This window comes from Mytilus trossulus, chromosome 14, assembly GCF_036588685.1.
Source record: "Mytilus trossulus isolate FHL-02 chromosome 14, PNRI_Mtr1.1.1.hap1, whole genome shotgun sequence".
NCBI lineage: Eukaryota > Metazoa > Mollusca > Bivalvia > Mytilida > Mytilidae > Mytilus > Mytilus trossulus.
The window spans coordinates 21,473,407-21,495,832 of record NC_086386.1 but is presented as its reverse complement, the minus strand read 5'-3'; the positions used below and the strand labels follow the sequence as shown (position 1 = coordinate 21,495,832).

Genomic DNA, 22,426 nt, shown 5'->3' with positions numbered 1-22,426 from the left:
TAAGGTAAACTGTTCTTCTGTCACCAATTGCTAGATTAAGGTTTTGACGGTAAGAAATAAATTGGAAATAACTTTTTATGATTGAATAATAGAAGGACCATTATGTTATACGTTAAAGTGACAGCAGCCATTGAAGATCACAGAACATCAAATTATAATTCGTTAACAAAATTCTTTAGCACTGAAATCAATTAATCGATATTGACCTGGAACCATTAGTTTATTTTCCTCATATATCAATTCATTTAAAATAAAAATAATTTGACACCTTTCGACATTATATTTTGAAATTATTGTCTTTGAACATATTTCAAAAAGCTTTTTTCATTTCCTGTAACAAGTTGTATCAATCAGTAATAAAATAAGAATTCAAACATTTGATTCCAATAATATCAAACCTTACCATTGTTAATAAATTGTTTATACATCACGTTTATGGACAATTCTTAATAGATGGATCGTCCACTGAAAGAAATAACAGACGTAGTATTATATTTGAATCTACCATAGGTAAATTGAGTATTGTTGAGGACCACCAAGTTTACCCTTTGTATTCCATTCCTTATTATGTGTTGTAAGTTGCAACTGACACGACACACGATCTTTGTACTTCCTGTATTTGTTGTATGTGTTCATTGTTTACTAAAAGTGTAGACGTGTTATTAATTCCGTTTGCAAAACGGTAGTATAGTTTGATGTCATGTTTGTTGAAGATGTAAATATATACTTTGTAGTAAATAATGAAGGACTAATATTTGTTGAACCATGTTACGACATGGTCAGTAGGACTACCTTCCGTGGTAAAGTAACACATATATATTTTTTCAATTCGGTGGACAAACAAAACAACAGCATAGAATGACAACACTGTTCGTTTAAAACTCAAAAGGGCAGCTGGGTCATATACACTAATGTTTATCAATTCGTTTGTTGGTCATATTCACTCAATTAAGTTTTATTTTTCAATGAATATTTCCCCATTTATTTTTTAAAATATTATCTACAAAGACACGTTTATTGTTTTCAACGTTCTTTCTGATTATTTTTGTAAAGAAAATTAAGCGCTGTACGTATTAGTTTATTTTTATGAAATTGCATGCATAAGTTAGATCATATGTTTTTCTCTCAAATATTGATGTTGTGAATTATAACACCAATTCATTTGTGTTATTATTTTTACGTGGATGTAGATTTGAGCCCATTTGCAGTTTTTGTAATCTTAATGAAGAATTGACAAGTTCCTATCAACTCGTTTAATTAGAAAAAAGTATAGATTGATATATCAAAAAGCAAGCTTATTTTCGGTCAACACATTTACTTTATTAAGTTACTCACTAATTGAAGATGAATGAGTAATAACAAAATTAATGTAATTTTTAATCCAAAAAGACGATGAATCCAAGACTAATGGCGTTAGGGTGTGAGTAAATGTATGTATTTGTAGTATTGAATTAAATCATTATTTAAGTATTAATGGTTATAATAATAACAGTATCAGTTTCGGCTAATGAAGTTAATCGATGAAAACTTATTGGATTAAATTACAAATATGAACGTGTATAACATGAAAAATATAGTAAGATTAAAGCAGATATTGACACTGTTTATCACTATTTATCAGCTTGTTTAAATGTAACATTTCAATATGCCTTAGTTTTATCTATAAACATCAGGTAGAACACCTTCTTTGGTTACAGCTCTAACATTTTCGCACTGTCTGAGGTTTTATATATTTTAAAGAAAAAAAAACATATCACAATAGGTTTTTTTTTTTTAATTTAAAAGCACACTATTATAGGGCTTTGGTTCTGACCGGTTTTCATCTACATTAAAACGTGACCTATAGTTACGGTTGTTACTTTCTGTGTCATTTGGAAGAGTTGTTTCATTTGCAGTTATACCACATCTTCTATTTATATCGTAAAGCTTAATAATTTAAAACCCTAAATGTACTACGACTAACTTTTAATGTGATATTCTTATCCTTATATGTATTCCCTTACACCTGTTATATCATTTTAATAAACTGTGTTTTGGTATTTGGTACTAATAATAGACATACCCTCATCTATAATTCATTTTGGTAGATAAAACAAAATATTTATTTAGGAGGATGATTTCATAAGATTAATGACACTTCTTGTAAAAAAAATACGATTCAAAATTTAGATCTATATCAATCATATAAGTGCAATGAGTTAAATCACAAAATATCTGAATCCCTATATAGCTATGAAAATTAGAAACCGGAAGGTCTCTAATTAAATAGCAAAATGAGAACCTCAAACACATCAAACGCACGAATAACAACTGTCATATTCCTGACTTGGTACAGACATTTTCGTATGTCGAAAATAGTGGATTTAAATCTGTTTTTATAGTTAGCAAATAATGTTAGGCATAACAGAACACACATTTTAGCTTCAGTACTGATTTAGTATTAGTAAATAAAATTCAAATTCAAATCAAACGAAGTTGAAACTAAGTTGCATTTTTACATAGTTTTATCTAGTCTTTTAAAGATGTTACAACTATATAATTTAATTTTGGATGTAACGCGTCTTCTGATTGGCTGACGTTATTTTGTTATCAGCCCATAGACATAATTTAGTAATGTGACTGTGACCTCATCAACGTTTTTTCATGGTTTTCTATTTTTTAAAATGGAGTTTAGAATTAAATTATAAGAAATGACTGTAATATATTTCCTGTCTATTCGAAATAACATACAAAATGTGGTGCACTCTGTTAATAACCCGCTACGAGCGTTATTCAGTGTGCACCAAATGTTTTATGTTATTTCTTCATAGACAGACAAATTATTAAAGTCATTCCTTCAATATCAGATGTATTTGGTATTGTTGTTCACATGCTTAATGTTTGTAAACGGTAGGTCTAAACTACGATCAAATGACATACAATCCCAATACACTTTAATAAACTGTATTGTAGATGCGAAACAAGTTCAAACACTTGTTTAAGTATTGTAATGATCTGAAACAATATAATTTCACTCTTAATGATAATTGTTACAGCGATCGATCCATCATCTCCAAAGGTCGTAGTTGATATACAGACGCCAAAAGAAAAGAATAACTCGCTTCCACCTCTGGATGAAAATAAAAATCAACCACTACCATCAATTACAAGAACATAAAGTCGAGATAGGATGAAAGTCAGAGTTTGCGCTCGCCACTTTGTCACATACATCAGTATTAAAAGAAATTGTGATGTGTAACCGAAATGAACAGTAAAAGTTGTTGAAAAAGAGCACAGATAAAGACAGTTATATCATCGATATTGTTATTAGATATTGTTATTTATTTGTACAATTTGCATGTTATAATTGTTTTTTTCTGACTGTAGATGTCTAATTCATGTCCATGCCAACGGTATCTTTATGTCTGTCCAAATAGGTTTTTCGTATATTTTTAGCTAGTTCAGCCATTTCCTGTCAACTTATTTTTGTATATCTTATATTTTTTATTGCAATTCACAACATATACCATTGTCACAAAACAAATTCCTATCTGAGACGTTACCACTTTTTTCAATTCATCGCCTAATGTTAAATTTCAATGTTTATTACATTTTTTCCTCGGGAGGTTCCAGTACTCCTGTCAATGGAGATGACGTATATCTTACCTCCTATACCTAATTTAGACTATGATTGGTTAAACACAACCGCATGGAGGCCGTATAAATTTCCTAAGGGTTAGTAGGCGGGGTATTATTATTTCCATAGTGCTCTAGTCACCTAATGAAATATATATGGGTTCAGTAAATTTTATATGGGGTGAGAGCGAAGCTCGAATCCCCATATGGAATTTACTGACCCAATATATATCGTATTAGGTGACTAGCGCACTATGTAAAGAATTTATCTTACCGACTATCTTAACATGTGATAGACTACCCGTAGTGGCCTATAAAATTGATCAAGTTTCAATACTATTAGTATTATGAACCAACTTCCATAAGTCTATTAAAAACAAATACCATCAATAACACCTTGGCAGCTTTAAAATGTTGTATGGAATTTCAATCGTTCATTATCCATTTATTCTTCTGTTGAAACCTTTAAGAGTTTTCTCGAACCGTCTTGTTGTTTGTAAAAAGGGACAGAACTCCATTACTTACCTAATATGGAAACTTACTAACCTAAAATGGAATATACACGGTTTCCTTTGGTTGCTCTTAACCAGCCATTATTAGAAATGTATGGGAGGTAAGATAAATTGCAATACAATGTTAGTAGCAGCGAAACAAAAGATTTCAACAGACGACAAAATGGACCATGAACAGCAAGAAAAAAAACCCATAAAACGCATCTAAGGCTAAGATGTTGTTATTGTTGTCATTTGTTTTTGTATATATCCAATGGAAGTAGATTCTTAAGTACCGAAGAATAAAATCACTTTGATAGAACACTAATCTAAATACCACATGTTCAGAGAGTCGATTAGATTAGTTAAGTTCACAGTGTGCTTCTGATTTAATACGATATATTGGGTCAGTAAATTAAAAGTTTTCATTCGAAATTCTCTAGCACCGCATCTTGTATTGACTAACCAAATTAATATCGTAGTAGGTCTCCAGCAAACTGTGTAATTAATATCATTATTGAACAAAGGTCAAGTGTAGACATTTATGTACAATATTCACAATAAGACAAAACAAAAAATATTTTAATCTGAGTTGATAATTTTTATATTTACAAAGTTTAATAAATTCTGATTTGTTTTGAAGTCACCTTCTGCTTGTATTTGATAACATCAGCATTTTTTAAATAATGCGACCTTCAAAAAGTTCTTTCAATGATCATAAGTGCAGATGTAATTTCCACAATAAAGTGAAGGAGAAAAGTATACGCAACACAGAATTTGCATCAATTTGAATAAAATCATCTCATTTATTTATTTTACGTTCTTCATAAACATAGTCTAGTCATTTAACTAGCATACAGTTAGACCACATTCTTTTGTTACATAATGGTATTCATAAATGCATTTAAAACCTATGCAAACATGTGTGTAGACTGTTGTCCATGTTATTATTACGCAGGTACTTTAAAAGCTAATTATATATGGGTTAGTCTGCAGAATCATATAATATAATGCATGTATCAACACACTTATTACTAAAACCAGGTTTAATCCACCATTTTCCTCATTTATAAATGCCTGTACCAAGTCAGGAATATGACAATTCTTGTCCATTCATTGTTTTTGTGGTTTGTCATTTGATTTTGCCATTTTTGAGTATAAAAATGTTGCTTTCTCTTTTTTTTTCCTCTGGTCTATTGTCTATGTTCTTACAATCTACGTTCCGGAACATGATTATGACAATACTTCTTACTAACATATATAACATGACACTTGTTTACTAGTTTATTGTCACTGTGCAAACTGAATACCAACACGACCTGTATCAAAGTTCTTTTTATAAAAGAAGAAAATGATTTTGAATTGCATCATTAGGCTTGTATTGCATCATGTATTTGTTTTCATGCACATATGATTTTTGTCCTTTAAACCCTTTATCACGCAAAACTTACAATCGACTAGTTTTAACTCTATCCATGTCTTTCGCCATTATGTGCATTTAAGAATTAATTAAATATATAAACTTGTCTATGAATCTTGAAGAAATAAAATGGCATAATTTTTTACAAAAAGTCATCTGACAACTCAAAATATTACGTTACAAGTTCAAATATGTTTGACCTTGTTTATCTGTACCACCTTGATGTTTTTATTGATGAAAAAACAATGATGCTGAAAACATGATTTTTGACATTTGTATATTGATTTATTTATACACATATTGATCTGTGATATTCTTGTATTTATTTCATACTGATTTTTTACATAAAAAAGGAAAACAAATCGAGTTATTTCATATTCAGTGTAGTGACCTTTACAAAAGACTTTGTCATATAATTGAGAATGGTAAGGAGGAATTAATTAAATTCTATAGAGAAGATATCCCGATCAATGGACAGAGAACATCAAAAGGTCACCAATCATTATGAATCAAGATTTTAAACTAACCAGAAGTCTTTAAGAATTTAAGTGTACCACAGTATGAATATTAACATTAACAATCAATACTAATGTATTACAAACTGGATGGTAAATGGTATCGAACAAATACTTCAATAAAATTGAGAATGGAAATGGGGAATGTGTCAAAGAGACAACAATCCGACCATAGAGAAGACAACAGCAGAAGGTCACAAACAGGTCTTCAATGCAGCTTCCCTTAGAAGGACCCATACCAATATACAATGTATATACTAGTTCAGTGATAATGAACGCCACACTAAACTCCAAATTGTACACAAGAAACTAAAATTAAAAATAATACAAGACTAACAAAGGTCATATGCTCCTGACTTGGGACAGGCGCAAACATGCGGCGGGGTTTGTTTTGTTATTTGTGTACTGTTTTTTAAACACGGCTATTTTGCTATTCAAGTGTTCAGGGTTTTTGTTCGGATTGTTCTTTTAATGGTTGTCGCTTTGGTTTTAATAATTACACTTATAGTTTGACTAATTTCTATGAAATGATGATGACAGCATACTGAAAAGTAAAATCACAAAAATACTGAACTCAGAGGAAAATCAATTTGGAAAGTCCATAATCACATGGCAAAATCAAAAAACAAAACGCATCAAAAACGAATGGACAAGAACTGTGATATTCCTGACTTGGTACAGGCATTTTAAAATGTAGAAAATGGTGGATTAAACCTGGTTCTATAGCGCTAACCCTCTCACTTTAATAACAGTCTCATCAAATTCCGTTACATTTACATGATGCGTTAAATAAACAGTCACAATCAATAAAATAGTCAAAATATGGGAACATCAGTCGTCATCATCGTATAACAATTTAACAGGACACAACAACATCTACTATCTACGAACACATGGATTGATTTGAGTGTCTGACGTCAGAAAAATTATATACGTCACATAAATTTGTCGTTCAATGTGCATACAATAGTTATCCAAAGTACCTGGATTATAAACAATTTTAAATTTTACATAGGCAATGAGCGCAGACAGGGTTAAAAAAATCAAAAGTATGTAAGAATAAATTACAGAAATCAAACTAGTCCAAAAGTTATACATCGAATTTATGAGAATCCAAAACTTTTAAAAGGAACAATTTAACAGGACACAAAAACCTATCCACGAACACATGGATCTACTTGAGTGTCCGACGTCAGAAAAATTATATACGTCACATAAATTTGTCGTTCAATGTGCATACAAACAATATTTTAAAATTTACATAGGCAACGTACGCATACAGGTTAAAAAATCAAAAGTATGTAAGAATAAATTACAGAAATAGACCGAGATTTAAACTAGTCCAAAAATTATACATAGAATATATGAGAATCCAAAACTTTTTAAAGGGAACAATTTAACAGGACACAATAACATCTACTGTCTAAGAACACATGGATTGATTTGAGTGTCTGACGTTAGAAAAATTATATACGTCACATAAATTTGATGTTCAATGTGCATACAAACAATTTTAAAAATTTTTCATAGGCAATGAATGGACGTTTGGTGGCAAATTCGACAAAGCCTCTAAAATTGAACAATCCAAAATTGTGAAATATATTTATTCTGTTAATTATCAAACCACGATGTTTTAAAGACAAATAATTGATATAATTACACAATTATTCCAAAAATTGAAGGACGCAAATAAGGGCAGAGAAAGAGCGAGACAGGTAATTGTCTATTTTCTGTACGTCTATATTAGTTTTTTTTACGTTATAAGATTCAGTCACGACAATGTTTTTGTTTTGATTTTTCGTTCTTTTGTATGCTTATGTATTTATATGCGTTTTTCTATGGCCTTCATCTCCGTGTGTACCAAATAAACACAATATAGTGCTATTTTTCACTTCCATTCCTCATAAAGAAAGTTGACAGTTTGCATATATTTAGTATACAAATTGAAGAAATATTTTGTTCTACTTCGCTGTGGAGTATTATTTTAATCATTTCGAGATAAATATGGTGAGTATTTTACTTTTGATCGAAGAACAAGGGGGAGGGGGTAGTTTCTTTACAATTTATAAAAAAAATATTAAAACATTATCAGAAATCATGCAAGTACCGTAGTACCAATTATTGAGCTGTTGATACCCAAGGAGACAGATAGTTCACTAGCAGAGGTACCGACCCATAACTGTAAAAACTGTACACAACACGTAATACATGTTATGTTAGTTAAATCAGTTTAAGATTATTTTTGTTTGGGGGAGTTCAAATCTTATTCCTTTATAATTTACTCATTCATAAACGAACAGTTCAAAAGATTTGTTATAACTTATGAACAAAAAAACTGACAACTGAGATGTTGATACCTTCGGCGAATGATAGACCACTACTAGACTTAATTCTTGAAAACAACATGATATATAAATGTCATGCTTACGAAGCGCTTTTCTGACTTTATCTTCATCAGAAACGCTAAATGCGTATTTTTGAAAGCCGATCATGTACATGCACAATAACCGAAACACTTAATTAAATAGCTCAAAAGCTTTTTATGCAGTTCAAATCTAAGTTTCTTTGTTCCGTCAGGACGGGTCTGCGTTTATTTGCTAACAAAATATACGTTTCTCAATAGCATTAAAAGAAAACCAAGCATGGCTTAGTTTGGAGTCTGACTTGAGTGGAGATCTGATTCAGGATCAAGTTTATTAATTGTTTTGTTAGAATATCGTATCCCGCTTATCATTAAAATTATAGAGCTAGTAATTTGACTTGTCCAACCTTACTTCGTTTACCGCTTTCACGCAAAATAATTTTTTGGTCGCAGTTATTTTGGTTACTTTGGATTCATTTTAATATTATTCGTTGGATATCAATTTCCGTGGATTTTAGGAGTATAGATGAACCACGAAATTAAGTGTTCAACTAAAGACAAGTTTTCAATTAGGTTACGCAGACTTCAAACATTTAGAAAATGCACGTGTTGTTCAACAACGAGCAAAGCCCATACCACATAGTCAGCCATAAATGGCCCCGAATTTACAATGTACAACAATTAAAACGAGAAAACTATAACGGCTTAATTTAAGTACAAAATTAATGAACGAAAAACAAATATAAAACACAAAAACAAACGACAACCACTGAATCACATGCTCCTGACTAGGGACAGACACACATATAGAGAATGTTGCGGGGTTAAACATATTAGCGGGATCCCAACTGTCCCTAATCTGGAACAGTAATGCAACAGTACAATATAGAACTAACTATACAAATCAGTTGAAAAAGTCTAAACATACCAGATGGATAAAAATACAAATACATGTGGACGTGGCCGGGTACTTGTACATCCCAACAACAAAAAGACACTAAGTACAGATCTGACAGTACTCGCAGTTCGGAAATGAAAATTCAATTATTAAAAAATGTCAGTTCAACGAAAAACAAAGCGCACGTTTGAAATTCTCAGAAAGATAACTTATGGAGTGATTCAACTTTACTTATTACTGGAAGGAAATGGTAGGTATGAACATATGTGAAATTTGATACAATGCACTTCCATTATATCAGGATGGTTATCATCTTAATCTGTGTATAACATTTAAGATTAAAATTTTCAATTTGTTGACATGTAAAAATTTGGGTTAGAAAAATCAATCGAAAGGGATCTGATTCAATGAAAACGAAAAAGTGAAAACCTAATCATTCAGGGCGTGCTTTGAACTTTAAACTTGTTAGCACTTTTGCTAAACTTAAAAGAAAATCCCGTCTAAATCTTGAAATATAAGATTAAAGATGACCTCATAATTTATATTCTTCACCCATTTACGACCAAACTTATAAACAAAAGAATCTCGTCCCATTGAATTTAAAACAATTAAGTTCATTTTCCATTGTCTTAAAGCAATAATACGGACTGGTGATTTTCATTTCGTGTAACGCAGGGATATAGTCATAATCATAATATTTAATAAAAAAAAAAAATGAAGATTATAATTCGAGAGTGATTTAAGCTGGCATATACAATATGTATAGAGGAATATCATTTATTGTAATTTATTCCTTCTCTACATTTCTTACTGAATTTGGTAAGTCACTATATTGAACTATCTAACTGTAATGATAGTGTACTTAGTCTTGCAATAATACTCACCGTATATACCTGCTAATTTTAGAAAGGACAAGGTACGATAAGGCCCTTTTTGGCCCCCTATTTTCTCATTTTTCAAATTTTGTTTTGGAAAGCTACAGTGATTCATTATGTTAAAATATTCCCTGATGCTTGAAGTTTGTTTGGATGAACTTGAAAACCAATAATTTTGGTGACGGGGGTAAACTTTCTGTTATTATTCAAATATTGTAATGATCATTCATAATGAAGGTGTTTGTACCACGAATTTTTAGTTTTTAAGTGCCCCACCAATGTCATTAGCACTGTTTTTGCTGTCTAAATCGACGTAACATTCCTTTGGTCACGTAGGCGCACCCTATCGAATGTTAAGAAATAATGACCAGAAAATCGTAAGTTTTTCCCTTATTTTGCCGTTTTTTTATGCCCTTTTACCCACTCACCTCACCCTTTTTTCTGAAAATAATGGTTTTAAAATTCATCCAAACAAACTTCAAATCTATAAGATTAGTAGCTTTCCAAAACAGAATTTGAAAAATTAGAAAATAGGGGGGCCAAACACAGGCCCTTTCTTGCCTTGTCCTTTCAACAATAAATATATTGCACAAAAAGCTAGTATCTTTTAAACAATTTTCTAACCGTGTGTGTGGAAATAAATTCTGTATTGAGCTGCTTAATAAGTTTTGGTTATTTTTGTCATTCAGTTAATACTGTCTCATAACCAACGTGTCCTTGTTTTTTTACTGCAAAATAGTCTCAACGTCTTTGAAAGCAAGTTCAAAAGTTTCAAGAAATCGTATATTCTCACAATCTGATATCGGCAGCTGTACAGTAAGATGTCGTATACGACTCATGAATAGGGCAAATCGAATGATTTAATTAAAAAAGTCTAAAGTTGGTTCACAAGAATTTATCAGGAAACACGTGTATTTCAGTAAACAAAAATAAAGAGAAAGAGACAATAGATATTTTTCAATTTATTCATTCTTTTCCAGAATGTGCTTGTACTCTTCCGTCACAACTGACAGGAAATTGGTGGGACAGTCGAACCAATGGAGTTGTTACTTTTAATTCATTGGCAGTTTCAAGTGGCTGGCAACTCACAATCAATGCTGCTATATGGAACACTTTTACCTGTGTTGAAAGTGATTCCTCTTATCTAGTATTTCGGTATGATCTTTTAGTTCAATGGCGTGAATTAAACTCTTGTATTTAAGAATTAAAAAAAATGGTAAAATTTTCTTTAATTCTCACAAACATTCGAAAAGAATTCTTTGTGAATATCTATGGTCTACTCCCGCTTACCCGCTGTAACTGTTAAAAACAATTGATTAACAAATAAAAAATGCACGTATATTAACTCAAGATTTCGACAACGTATCGTCCACTTTTTTGAGATAGAAAATACACAGGAAACTGAATTACTATATTTTACTATATTTTACACTACACATGTTCAATTAGCTGTAGCACAGAAAAAAAATAGAACGGTGAGAATTATTGTCTATGAGACAACTTTCCTTCAGAGTTAAAATGCCGACTCCCTATTGATCCTGTTAGGCCTGTCAGTCTATTTGATACGGGTATCATGACGTCACGTCTTCTATTTCAATATTTTTAAATCTTATTGCATTTCATTGTTTGTGTTTATTCTAATCCCTTCAAGTTTACTAACCCTCAATGGATCCATAGGGGGTGGTGATTTGTAAGTAGTAAACGTATATCAGTTGATACGTGATATGCGTTTGCTCTTTGATTTTCGAGATACGACATATGTAAGATATATATATATAGAGAGATCCTTGGGGTGGTCAGACTATTTGCTCTAGTCTTGTGTTTACATTTGTTAGTCTTGTCTACACAAAAAGACACACATTCAAACAACATATATCATCGTATGAACATTACACAATGACGGGATATTTAAGTACAGAGCCACCGTGGCTTCATAAGAAACCAAGAAACACATAAAGGCATACAGAAAAAGCATAATTTAACAAAATTGAGAGACAATAATACAAACAATATCGTATAACAATAACGGGATGTATAAGTACAGAGCCACATCTAATGGATACCACCAAAATAACACTGAGACTAATCAGTAAAATTTATATTCATAAAGACATATAAAAGAATACTATAATAGCACCTTATTAAGATCTTGACCACCAGTTTAATGTTAAAAACGATTTAAAATGATTTCGAATAAGTGCTAAAAGTTAGTATTATACCATGTGCTTATTCACATAGAATTATTGATGGTTTTAATATTATAGAATGGTTTGTTGGTGTTGGCCTATAAGTTCTTTTGAAGTATTATTAGTGTCTGTTGAAGGAATATTAGTGTCTGTTGAAATAATCATAATTATCTGAGTGTGTCTTTGGTCTCTATCTCGATGTATGTATATTGAAAAAGAGGGACGAAAGATATCAAAGGGACCGTCAAACTCATAAGTCGAAAATAAACTGACAATGCCATAGCTAAAAATGAAAAAGACAAACAGAAAAACAACAGTACACATGACACAACATAGAACACTAAAGAATAAACAACACGAACCCCACCAAAACTGGGGGTGATCTCAGGTGCTTGACTTATTTGATGTTTAACATTTTTAATCATTTACAAATCATCAATATGCATAATTTATAAGAAATAATCTAAAAAATTATAATGAATATTGGTCGGTTAAAATTATTAATTTTAATTACATGTCTTAATTTAACAGAAGTGATACTCACAATCATTTGTTCGGAGTGGATTATTATGCCGTCTATTGTCTGGAATATAGTAGCCTAACAACCAACAGCTATTCATATTATGTGCGGTCTAGTAAGTTGTCATTACATTTTCGTTTGTTGTTCATTAAGGTTAATACATATCAAAAATATTGCCTCCTATTCATATCATGGCAAAACACATTGATATCATTGATATTACATAAAATCAACTACATAAACATATTGTGCACTTCAAACAGGCCAGTAGCCTGAAAGTATCTACAATGTATGCATTTGTTTCTGCACGACGACAACACAACGTATTTAACAAAATTGCAGCAGTTTCTGCATAAATATCTTCAACAATAAATTAGCAAAGTCCTATTTTGTGTCGGCGATCATAAATAAACTATAAAAAAACGATGAGGTTTACAAAGGCCCTTTTGAAAGGGTAATATGTTTTATATGATTATTCAATATATATATATATTTAATTGTGAATCTACCCCTTTACAACGGGCGCAAGCGCCAGCGCGGTACTGACACCTGTGTTATCCAAAAATACACATCATAGTATTTACACACAACATTATATGATTTCATGAAATCGGTTGAATAAAGTGTGTTATGCTCGTTATTGTACATCGTCTTGATTAGACTATTTTCTATTCCCAGATGTGGAAGATTTTACCGGTCAGAGAGTTTTCCTATTAGATCGGTTACAAGATCCAAGTTACACTAGTACTGCACAGTATTGTAATCATACGAATGGTCCAGCCACAGGAGAATATAATGTTTTAGTAAAGGAAAGTGAGTAAAAATGATGAAGTTAGTAATTCGTTATATTATCTGAAAATCATCGTGTTTTGCTTAAATTCAAATAAATTATAATGTATGGTGCATTCGTATTAAATGATTTACATACTTTTAAATCATTTGACAATCCTTTGAATTTAACTATAGGTTTAGTGTGAACAAAACAGATTCATATGTAAAGAATATCGAATAAGAACTAGCAATTTCTGAGATTAATTGGCGGCAGAAGCATGCATACCCTTAATCACACCGTCACGTATAACATGGAATATCTTGTAACACAAGAAATACTATTATGATATGATTAGGAAAATCTTAGAAACAAAAAATAAAATAAACAAAAGGTTAATCTGAATTTTCTTATCGAAAATATGCAGTAAATTTACCAGCCATTGTCAACAGCCATCCTCATTTTCGTCATCTACATGTATTATTTGAAAAAGAACAATAATTGACAATAACTAACATTTTTTAAAGATATGCAACAATCTGTTCACCTCGAGCAGTACTTTCCTGATCCTCTTCTTGGAGTGTTTTCCTACACTGTTAATGACGGTTCCAGTACATCATGTGGAACAGGATCTGTCTGGGACGGATGCTATGTGAATGGAGATATAGACAGAACCACTGCTGTTTTAAACTACACAACTTGTGCAACAACGGTTATGGGTTCCAGTGAGTTCTTTTCTTGTTGAATTCAAAATTTGATTTTCACGTTTAAAAATTGTATTGGTTATTGCTGTTTCATAATTTTACAAAAAATAGTAAGTAAAGCTTTTCTGTGTTTTTTTTTAATTTAATTTTTATCATTTCACTGGTTATATAGACTTGTTTGCTTGGATAATAAAAAAAAAGGTAATAATATATTCTCAAAGCTAACAGAGGCACAGGAAGTTTCATTAGATTAATTTGACGACCGCTGAGATGTATACAGAGAATGGCCGTGTTTACCCCTATGCTGCTAAGATGCGCGAAATCATGTTTTCTGTTGATATAAATTAAATATTAAATCATACTTGCTCATCTAACATGTCTAACATTTCATTCTGCAATGGTAGCTATTGACAATTTAGAAAAACATATATTTACCGACTCGACACGAATATATATAATATTTATAGGCTGGACACACATAGTTCTCCTTATATTATACTTCATAATAGGTCAAAGGACCGAACATGAACATTTAATTGTAATTCCTCAAAAAGTCAGTCAAATGAAACTGGATCTGTAATTTATTAACAAACCAAAAAAGTCCGAACAAGTGCAATATACATGAACAATCGGTACAAAGTCAGTAATAAATCTGCAAAACATCTGACCAACAACAAACAACGAAAGCACCAAATTCTGATCTGCAAGTTATTTTGAAAAATATCTCCTTACTTGAAAAACTATATTATAACAAATTGAATTCGAACAAACACATTTATTCGTGTATCAAACTGTTTTTTTTATTTCTTTAATGCATATTTAATCTAATTTAGTGTTAACAAATGTCGAGTAGCTTCCCATATTCAAATTCAAAACAGTTACCTTTATTTGAGTTCTGCATTCACTGAGAACTTTTAATATAAATGTATGCACTCGAAAAAAAGAACGGAAAAGAGGACTATATCAAAGAGACAACATTCCGTGCAAAGAGTCGATATCAAACGTAGTGCACCGATAGGTCTTTTACGTGATTTCAAATCCCATTTAGTTTGGATCAGTTTATGTATAACCTATTTTGCAATCTGTTTTTCTAGCCATCGGATTGTTCTATAATGTGGCAAATGTGACTGCTACTGGATCAACATACTACACCATTCTGATAAATTCTGATGGAACAGCTCCAATTTTCACATGTATTGTAAGTACAATTAACCATAATACATTTTTAAGAATCATTTTGCTGGTTTCAGATGATAAGAAAAGGCAATTGAACTGCACTTTGACTGCTTTTAGTTATCTTACAGCCACAGTGTTAAATATGAAGCAAAATTTTACAATTCACTAAAGCTTCACAACGACTAAAGCAGGATGTCAAGCAGTCTTCGTTGATATTTATGAAAGCATATTAAGACGAATATTTGATTGACATTTATATTTTTTTAGCATCGACCTTCTTCACGTATATTCTTCGACATAATAGACAACAAAATGCTCTGGGTTTTTGATTTTGCTACTTAGTTTTATATTTTTTCAAAATAATACCGAATTTACAAAAAAAAAAAAAAAAACAAACGCTAAGCTACATGTTCAAAAGCTTGTATTTACTAGATTTTGATTAACGAAAATGAAAATTGGTAGTCAGATTTGTTGAGCAGTTCACACATTTGTGATAATGGCATTTATTTTTAGTTTGTTTATGTTTATATTTTGTATAGATAATTTGTTGTATAGCTTACAAAGCATATTTCATTATTTCTGCGATATATATATTATATTCAGAACCTGTTAGTTTTACCTTGTACTTGTTTGGCTTTATGACTATTTTGATCTGACCATCACTGATGAGTCTCATGTAGACGAAACGAGCGTCTGGTGTATTAAGGGTGAACACCTTCGAGGAGCCAAACATTTCTAGAATTAAACTTTTTTTCCTTAACCTGATTTTTTGGGTTTATAAGACTGTAACAAAACAATTGGTAAAGAAAAAATCCTTTGGTGTTACACTTTATTTTTTTGCTACGGCTCTTTGAAAATGCACAATTTTGATGATTTCACATTTTTTATCGATTTTTACTTATTTTTGGGTTATTATCGTGAAAAAAATCACAGTTCCACAACTAAACTTTTTTTCATACTTTCTATAAAGATGAAGTAGGCCAATCTGAATAAATTTTACTTGAAAAAAACTATAGGTAGGCGTTAATATAAGAAAGTTTAATCATATTTTGACGCTTTTTGTGTACAATTTACAATGCTGTCAAATTTGTAATTTTTGTGATTTTTCGCAGTTTTAAGAACAAAATGCATAGTATTTCAACTTTTTTGGTATAAATGATTGAAAAAAATACATATCTAAGAAATTTGAAAAGACCAAAATGATATTGGATGTATATGATTCTTTTAAAATCATTTTTTTGTATCGATCACCCATTTTCTCAAAATTTTGGCTAAAAATACAGACTTGTATATTATGGTTTACTTTTTTAAATTCTTATTTGCATTGAGAGTTGTCTCATTGGCACACACTACATCTTCCTATATCTATTGATTGGTTGTAAAATTTGAAAACTGGATTACTCGAAATTCATTCATTGTAAATACACAATTTTTTCACAGAGTTATGTTTGATTATAATATTTGTTAAAATTCACTCATGTTGTCCACTTGTATCACATGTTTTGGAAATAATTTAAGAACAAGATTACAACGAGACTGAACAGGAGAATACATCCTTAAATTACAGTCCTGGTACCTTTCATAACTATTACAAACTGTAAATGCAGATTCTTTTTTATAGAAAGCTATTTTTTCAGGCGGTATTACAGTCTGGTAGTTCTCGTTCCATTAGTACAAATCCTGGCGGATGTGCAGCTAATCAAGTTCCATCAAGTAGAACATCACATGCTGACAGTTTACTCATTACGTTGACAGAATATGGTATGTTATTTTTAAAACCAAACTGATGTTATGTAAATGAAATTTAATGCTTTGTAATAAACTGAAACTGTCTGCAAATTTTTTTGAACAATACTAAATGTTGTGTATTGTTCCTGCTATTTAATTACAACGGTTACCGTACTATTTGCCGTTGATCTGATCCGTTACATTTAAAATCGTAACACAATATGCAATCACAAAACTGAATAGTGAAGACCTGGTTCCAAACAAATAAACGTATCTGAACACATACGTATTGTAAATAAAAAGATGCAAATATAAAAATCTTTTAAACTAAATATCCACGAGGACGTTTTACGTTTCTTAAATACAACCAATGCCACCCATATTTTTATTCTTAATAATTCAAATATCGAAGTACACATAATTGTGAATTCTTTTAGCCAAATCATTATTTCTAAGTAGACTTTTTAATAGCTATAATCATATTTGAATTCTGAGATTGTCATTTCACTGGATTTTAAACAACTCGCATACAAGTCGTGTTTTTGTAATTGAATACTCTAAATTGTATGGCACCTTATTATGGACAAATATAACGGTCGAAACAATTTGTCTAGTCTTTTAATCCCGAAGTAATACACGAGAAAACAATCGGAAACATATCGGTCTTTAATTATCTCTGATTACACTAATGACTAGTTTTTCATTTATTTCAGAAACATGTCGTAAGTAGTCTTTAAGAGCTTTTAGATGTTTTAGATATAATTAAATGTTTTTCTAACAAGCTTAGATAAAGGCAACAGTAGTATACCGCTGTTGGAAATTCATAAATCGATTGAGAAAAAAATAAATCCGGGTTACATAACCAAAACTGAGGGAAACACATCAAATATAACAGGAGAAGTACGGCACAACAGAAACCCAACACTAAAATGTAACATACACACAGAAACGAACTGTAATATAAACATTGCCATTTTCCTGACTTAGTACAGGATATTTTGAAAAAATTGTGGTTTGAACCTGATTGTGTGGCTAGCCAAACCTCCTGCTTTTATGGCAGTGTTTAATTATGTTAAGATAGAATATAAAAGAAGATTCACATGCCCTTTAATGCATTCACAGATGCTAGTAATCAATATCTTAATCATTTGTTTTAATTGATAATTGCTGATCATAGTCTTTTTAAAATTCAATAGAAAATTCCAGCAATAGTTTTACCTTCGGTAAGAATAACATTTCGGTGGTTTCGTCTGGCATAAATATAAAATCTCAATCCTGGTATATATGATGAGTTTATTTAAAGACAATAAATATGGTACCTTTTGAAAAATAATCGGTTGTTTTTAACGTTTTGATAATACGCTCACTTAAGAAAGAAAAAGTTAGACCTTATAAGTATGTTAAGCATGCATGACATCAGATGCGGATCCAGAACTTTTCATAAAGGGGTGGGGGAGGGGGCGTTGACTGACCTAAGGGAGGCACTCCAGTCATGCTTCAGTGATTCCCTTTATAATCAACCAAAGTTTTCCTCCTGAATCCGCCTATGGACATTACACATAACAGTGCAAAAACACATGCTGTACAACAAGACAATAAACCTGAATTTAAAAAAGACAATGATAGGAAAGCTTAATTGCAAACTGATGTGACTTGAAGTTTCGGTGGATGCATGTATTTTCATTGGTATTAATGTTCAGGGATATTTAATTTCGAGGTTTTGTCGAAGGCTGCACACACGCCTATATAAAATGTGTTATTCGTTGATTATTTAATTTCTTGAATGTACAATGTATATGGTTCTTTTAATCGAAAAGTTTATATCCTTTTCACAGTATTTACAACAACGACTTCAACTACTACCATGATGCCTACGACATCTAGCAACGATAGCAGCATTACTAACCCCTCAACAGGCGAAAGTTCTTCAAGTGGTAGTAACACAGCAGCAGTGGTGGGGGCTGTCCTGTCAATACTATTGCTGATAGCTATCATTATTATTGCTTTCCTCATATATCAGAAATACTTCAAAGGAAAGAAATCACAAATTCAGCATAGACAGTCAATGAAAGGAAATTGCACCGATATCAAGCAGCCTCTACCACCAGATTCAGATTTTACACTTTCAGGTAAGGGACAAATAAACGACAAACAAATTGTAATTATTGAAAAGACAAACTATTAAAGGTTGTACTTTATCCAGTTATCGGATGTTTTAGGCACATACACCAATCCTCATATCATACAAATAAGTTCACAATTAGATAATTGAATTCGTATCTTTTGGCACATAAATTTGGTTTGCAGCCGACTATTAGACTTTTACAGGTACATGTACCGTTATATATAGATATGAATAATTTGTAATTGTTTTATTACAAGTTCGATAAAACAGATGTGATCAAAACTCATCTTCGTAATTTTATGCATTGCCAATTGTAATTTTGCTACTGGGCGGATGATGTCCTCGGGGACAAAATGTCCACCAGCAGAGGCATCGAACCAGTGGTTATAAAAGAGGGAATTTTTTTATGATTTTTCTTACAAATCTATCTAGCTTAGGAAAGAAAAGTTTTATTTAATATGCACGAATTGTTATTTTAATTCCAACATGCTGTGAAGATAATTATTTAATTCGCTTATAAACACATTTTATGAATATGAACTGTTATGAAAGCATACAAACAAAACCAAGGGATATTTTAATATAAAACAACAAATCGGTGGAAGAAGACATCAATCTGACCTTTTGACAGTACACAAACAAATAAGATGGTTATACTTGTAAATATAAAACATAATTGCGGCGATACTGATGATCTACAACAGCAGTTCTCTCTTCATTTCAGAATTAAATTTGAAGAGAGAACCAACCATGTCGGATGATTTAGTTGTAGATTCTTTATCGCCACGTGACAGGGCAATACCAATGGAGCAATATAGTAATAGAAATTACATATGATGTTAATTGCGTTAAGTTTTTTGTTATCAGTTTTAACTGTTTTTATTTGTTTGTTAATATTTTTAATACTTATTGCACGCTGTGTGTATATTGTTAATATTTTTGTTAATGTTCATTATATAAAAATAAAAATAAATTGTATTGAAACGATTAGTTATATTTCTTACAGAAAATCCAAATTCAAATGATTATAACTCGAGACCAAAACTGGTTTCTAGACAAGACAAAATAAGCGTTGAATGTCTGGAAAACGACAGAACCTTAGATGAAAAGACGAGGCATCTTGCAAACTCCAATTCTCCATTTGCTATGACATCAACGATTTACCAACAGCCAGAACCTCTAAATGATGCATTGAGAAGAAATCTAACGCCATTACCCGAACAACCGCGACCACCAACAAGCTCAGCCATACGTACTAAACCGCTACCACCGATACATAACTGATATAATGAAATAAGAATAAGTCACCCTTTGAAATTAGTAGTATAATTCAATATCATCTTTTGTTTTGACAAATAACATCGTTACTAACTTGGGTCCATTAAAACTGTATTCAAACATTTGAAGGTATTAAGTATAAATTATCATAATTCTTGTCATATACTTTAAGTTAACAGTATATATACTCATCAATGTCAATTACACATAACAGCCAGACACATTTGCAGATAATTCATATGCTACAGAGGTTTCATCAGATCTTAATTTAAACACATATTGATTTTCTTAACCAAGTGTCATGTTTTACATATTATATTGCACGAGATTTAATGAGACAAAAAGAAAAATAATCAATTTCAGATACAGCTTGTCAACATGTGGTGGTGTCTACATTATATAATACCTTTCACAAATGACAATGTTAAAATACAGAGATGTTTACTTTTAATTTGTTGTTTGACCCTTTGAAAAAAAACGATTGACGTTGTCCTCAATAGCATCATATCTCTCTTTAGATTTAACGATATGGTGATACACGTAAACATTTATGCTATCAGAAATCGAGGTTTAATGTGTAACAGTTGTTTTTTTAATTTAAATTTAGATTTTGTTTGTTTTGTTTTAGGTTTTGTCCCTTTCAAAGTGATTTGATTCAAACAATTAACAATTTATCAGAAATTTTGAATATAATATTTTACTAAATACTGTGGACCAAAAAGCGGTTTAATTGTTTGTTGTTATCTTTCGGCTCTATGTACGATAAGCAGGACAATTTGTTTCATAAGAAAATGAGGTCCCCGTTTTGGTATTTGTTTCGATGTTATGAACCATACTTTTGCGATTTTCATTGATAAATCAAGGGTCAATAAACAATGTGTTGAATTGGGATCAGAATGGTCTAATATGAATTTGAAATCAGATATTCAATTTCTATTATATTCTTTTCCCCAAAAAAAAAGGAAAAAAGAAAAAAAAAAGAAACAGCATAACTCATTAAATTTTAAAATGTGTTTTTAGTTAAATATTCATATTTACATCATAATCAAACACTTTAATTTTATATTTCAACATTTAGAATATTATGTTCTAACCGATGTTAAACTTATATGTATGTATTTGTGTAACACAGATTTATGTCTACCCAGTAACCAGTCATTCTAAGAATAACATAAAAGCAAATCAAATCGGAAATACCGAATACAATTATGAATGCCATAGTTGTATATGGATTTATCTCGAATGCTAGAGTTTTTGAATTTGATTCACTTTACATGTAAAAAAAAAAAAGACTTTCGACAAAAAGTAAGAGCATACATTCTGTTAATGTCTTTTGCAAGTCAAGATCATACATTTTAGTGGTCTATGATATGAGTCTTTCGCTATTTTTGTACACAAATCAGGTCGTTTTTTTCATTGTGTGACACGTTCAACATTTTGTAATTAAGCTTTCTATACGATATCATTGGTTTGGCTCATTGCTGAAGGCCGTACAGTGAATTCTATAGTGGCTTATATCTTAGAAATACATCTTATTAAACATTCTTCTTCAAACAATATCTAACGAGCTGAATTGTTTAGAAAGTAGACGGAATGTACTGTAATAATTTTCTCATTGTAACGTATTTAATTGAAGACACTCTGAACTAATTTAAACATGTACAGATATTGAATGTATAAAATTTAAGATTTCAATCTCTCTTATGGTAAACGTTTAAAGTTGACAATGAATCATACAATTGTATTAACCACCATAACAAAAGA

At 30.9% G+C, this 22,426-nt stretch overlaps 3 protein-coding genes across 4 annotated transcripts in view; all 3 read left to right on the top strand.

The window, feature by feature from the left end:
* Positions 1-3,157, top strand: part of LOC134697578 (uncharacterized) — a 31,063-nt gene extending 27,906 nt beyond the window's left edge. Inside the window, exons 10-11 of the mRNA XM_063559862.1 lie at positions 454-510; positions 3,036-3,157. Of these exons, the coding sequence (XP_063415932.1) occupies positions 454-510; positions 3,036-3,157 (179 nt within the window). The remainder of the gene's footprint in view (positions 1-453; positions 511-3,035) is intronic.
* Positions 3,158-10,007: 6,850 nt separating this feature from the next.
* LOC134697577 (uncharacterized) lies at positions 10,008-13,153 on the top strand. The gene is made up of 4 exons (XM_063559861.1): positions 10,008-10,120; positions 11,157-11,331; positions 12,894-12,997; positions 13,146-13,153. The coding sequence occupies exons 1-4, from the start codon at positions 10,060-10,062 to the stop codon at positions 13,151-13,153; spliced, it is 348 nt and encodes a 115-aa protein (XP_063415931.1). The 5' UTR covers positions 10,008-10,059.
* A 4,791-nt stretch (positions 13,154-17,944) lies between these two features.
* Positions 17,945-22,177, top strand: LOC134696597 (uncharacterized). 2 transcript variants are annotated; one of them, XM_063558458.1, is made up of 3 exons: positions 17,945-17,981; positions 19,095-19,388; positions 20,391-22,177. In XM_063558458.1, exons 1-3 carry the CDS (start codon positions 17,948-17,950, stop codon positions 20,666-20,668), a joined length of 606 nt encoding a protein of 201 aa, XP_063414528.1. In that variant the 5' UTR covers positions 17,945-17,947; the 3' UTR covers positions 20,669-22,177. The 2 variants fall into 2 exon arrangements, with proteins under 2 accessions (XP_063414528.1, XP_063414529.1); XM_063558459.1 differs by lacking the exon at positions 20,391-22,177 and adding an exon at positions 20,109-20,371.
* Positions 22,178-22,426: the final 249 nt, after the last annotated feature.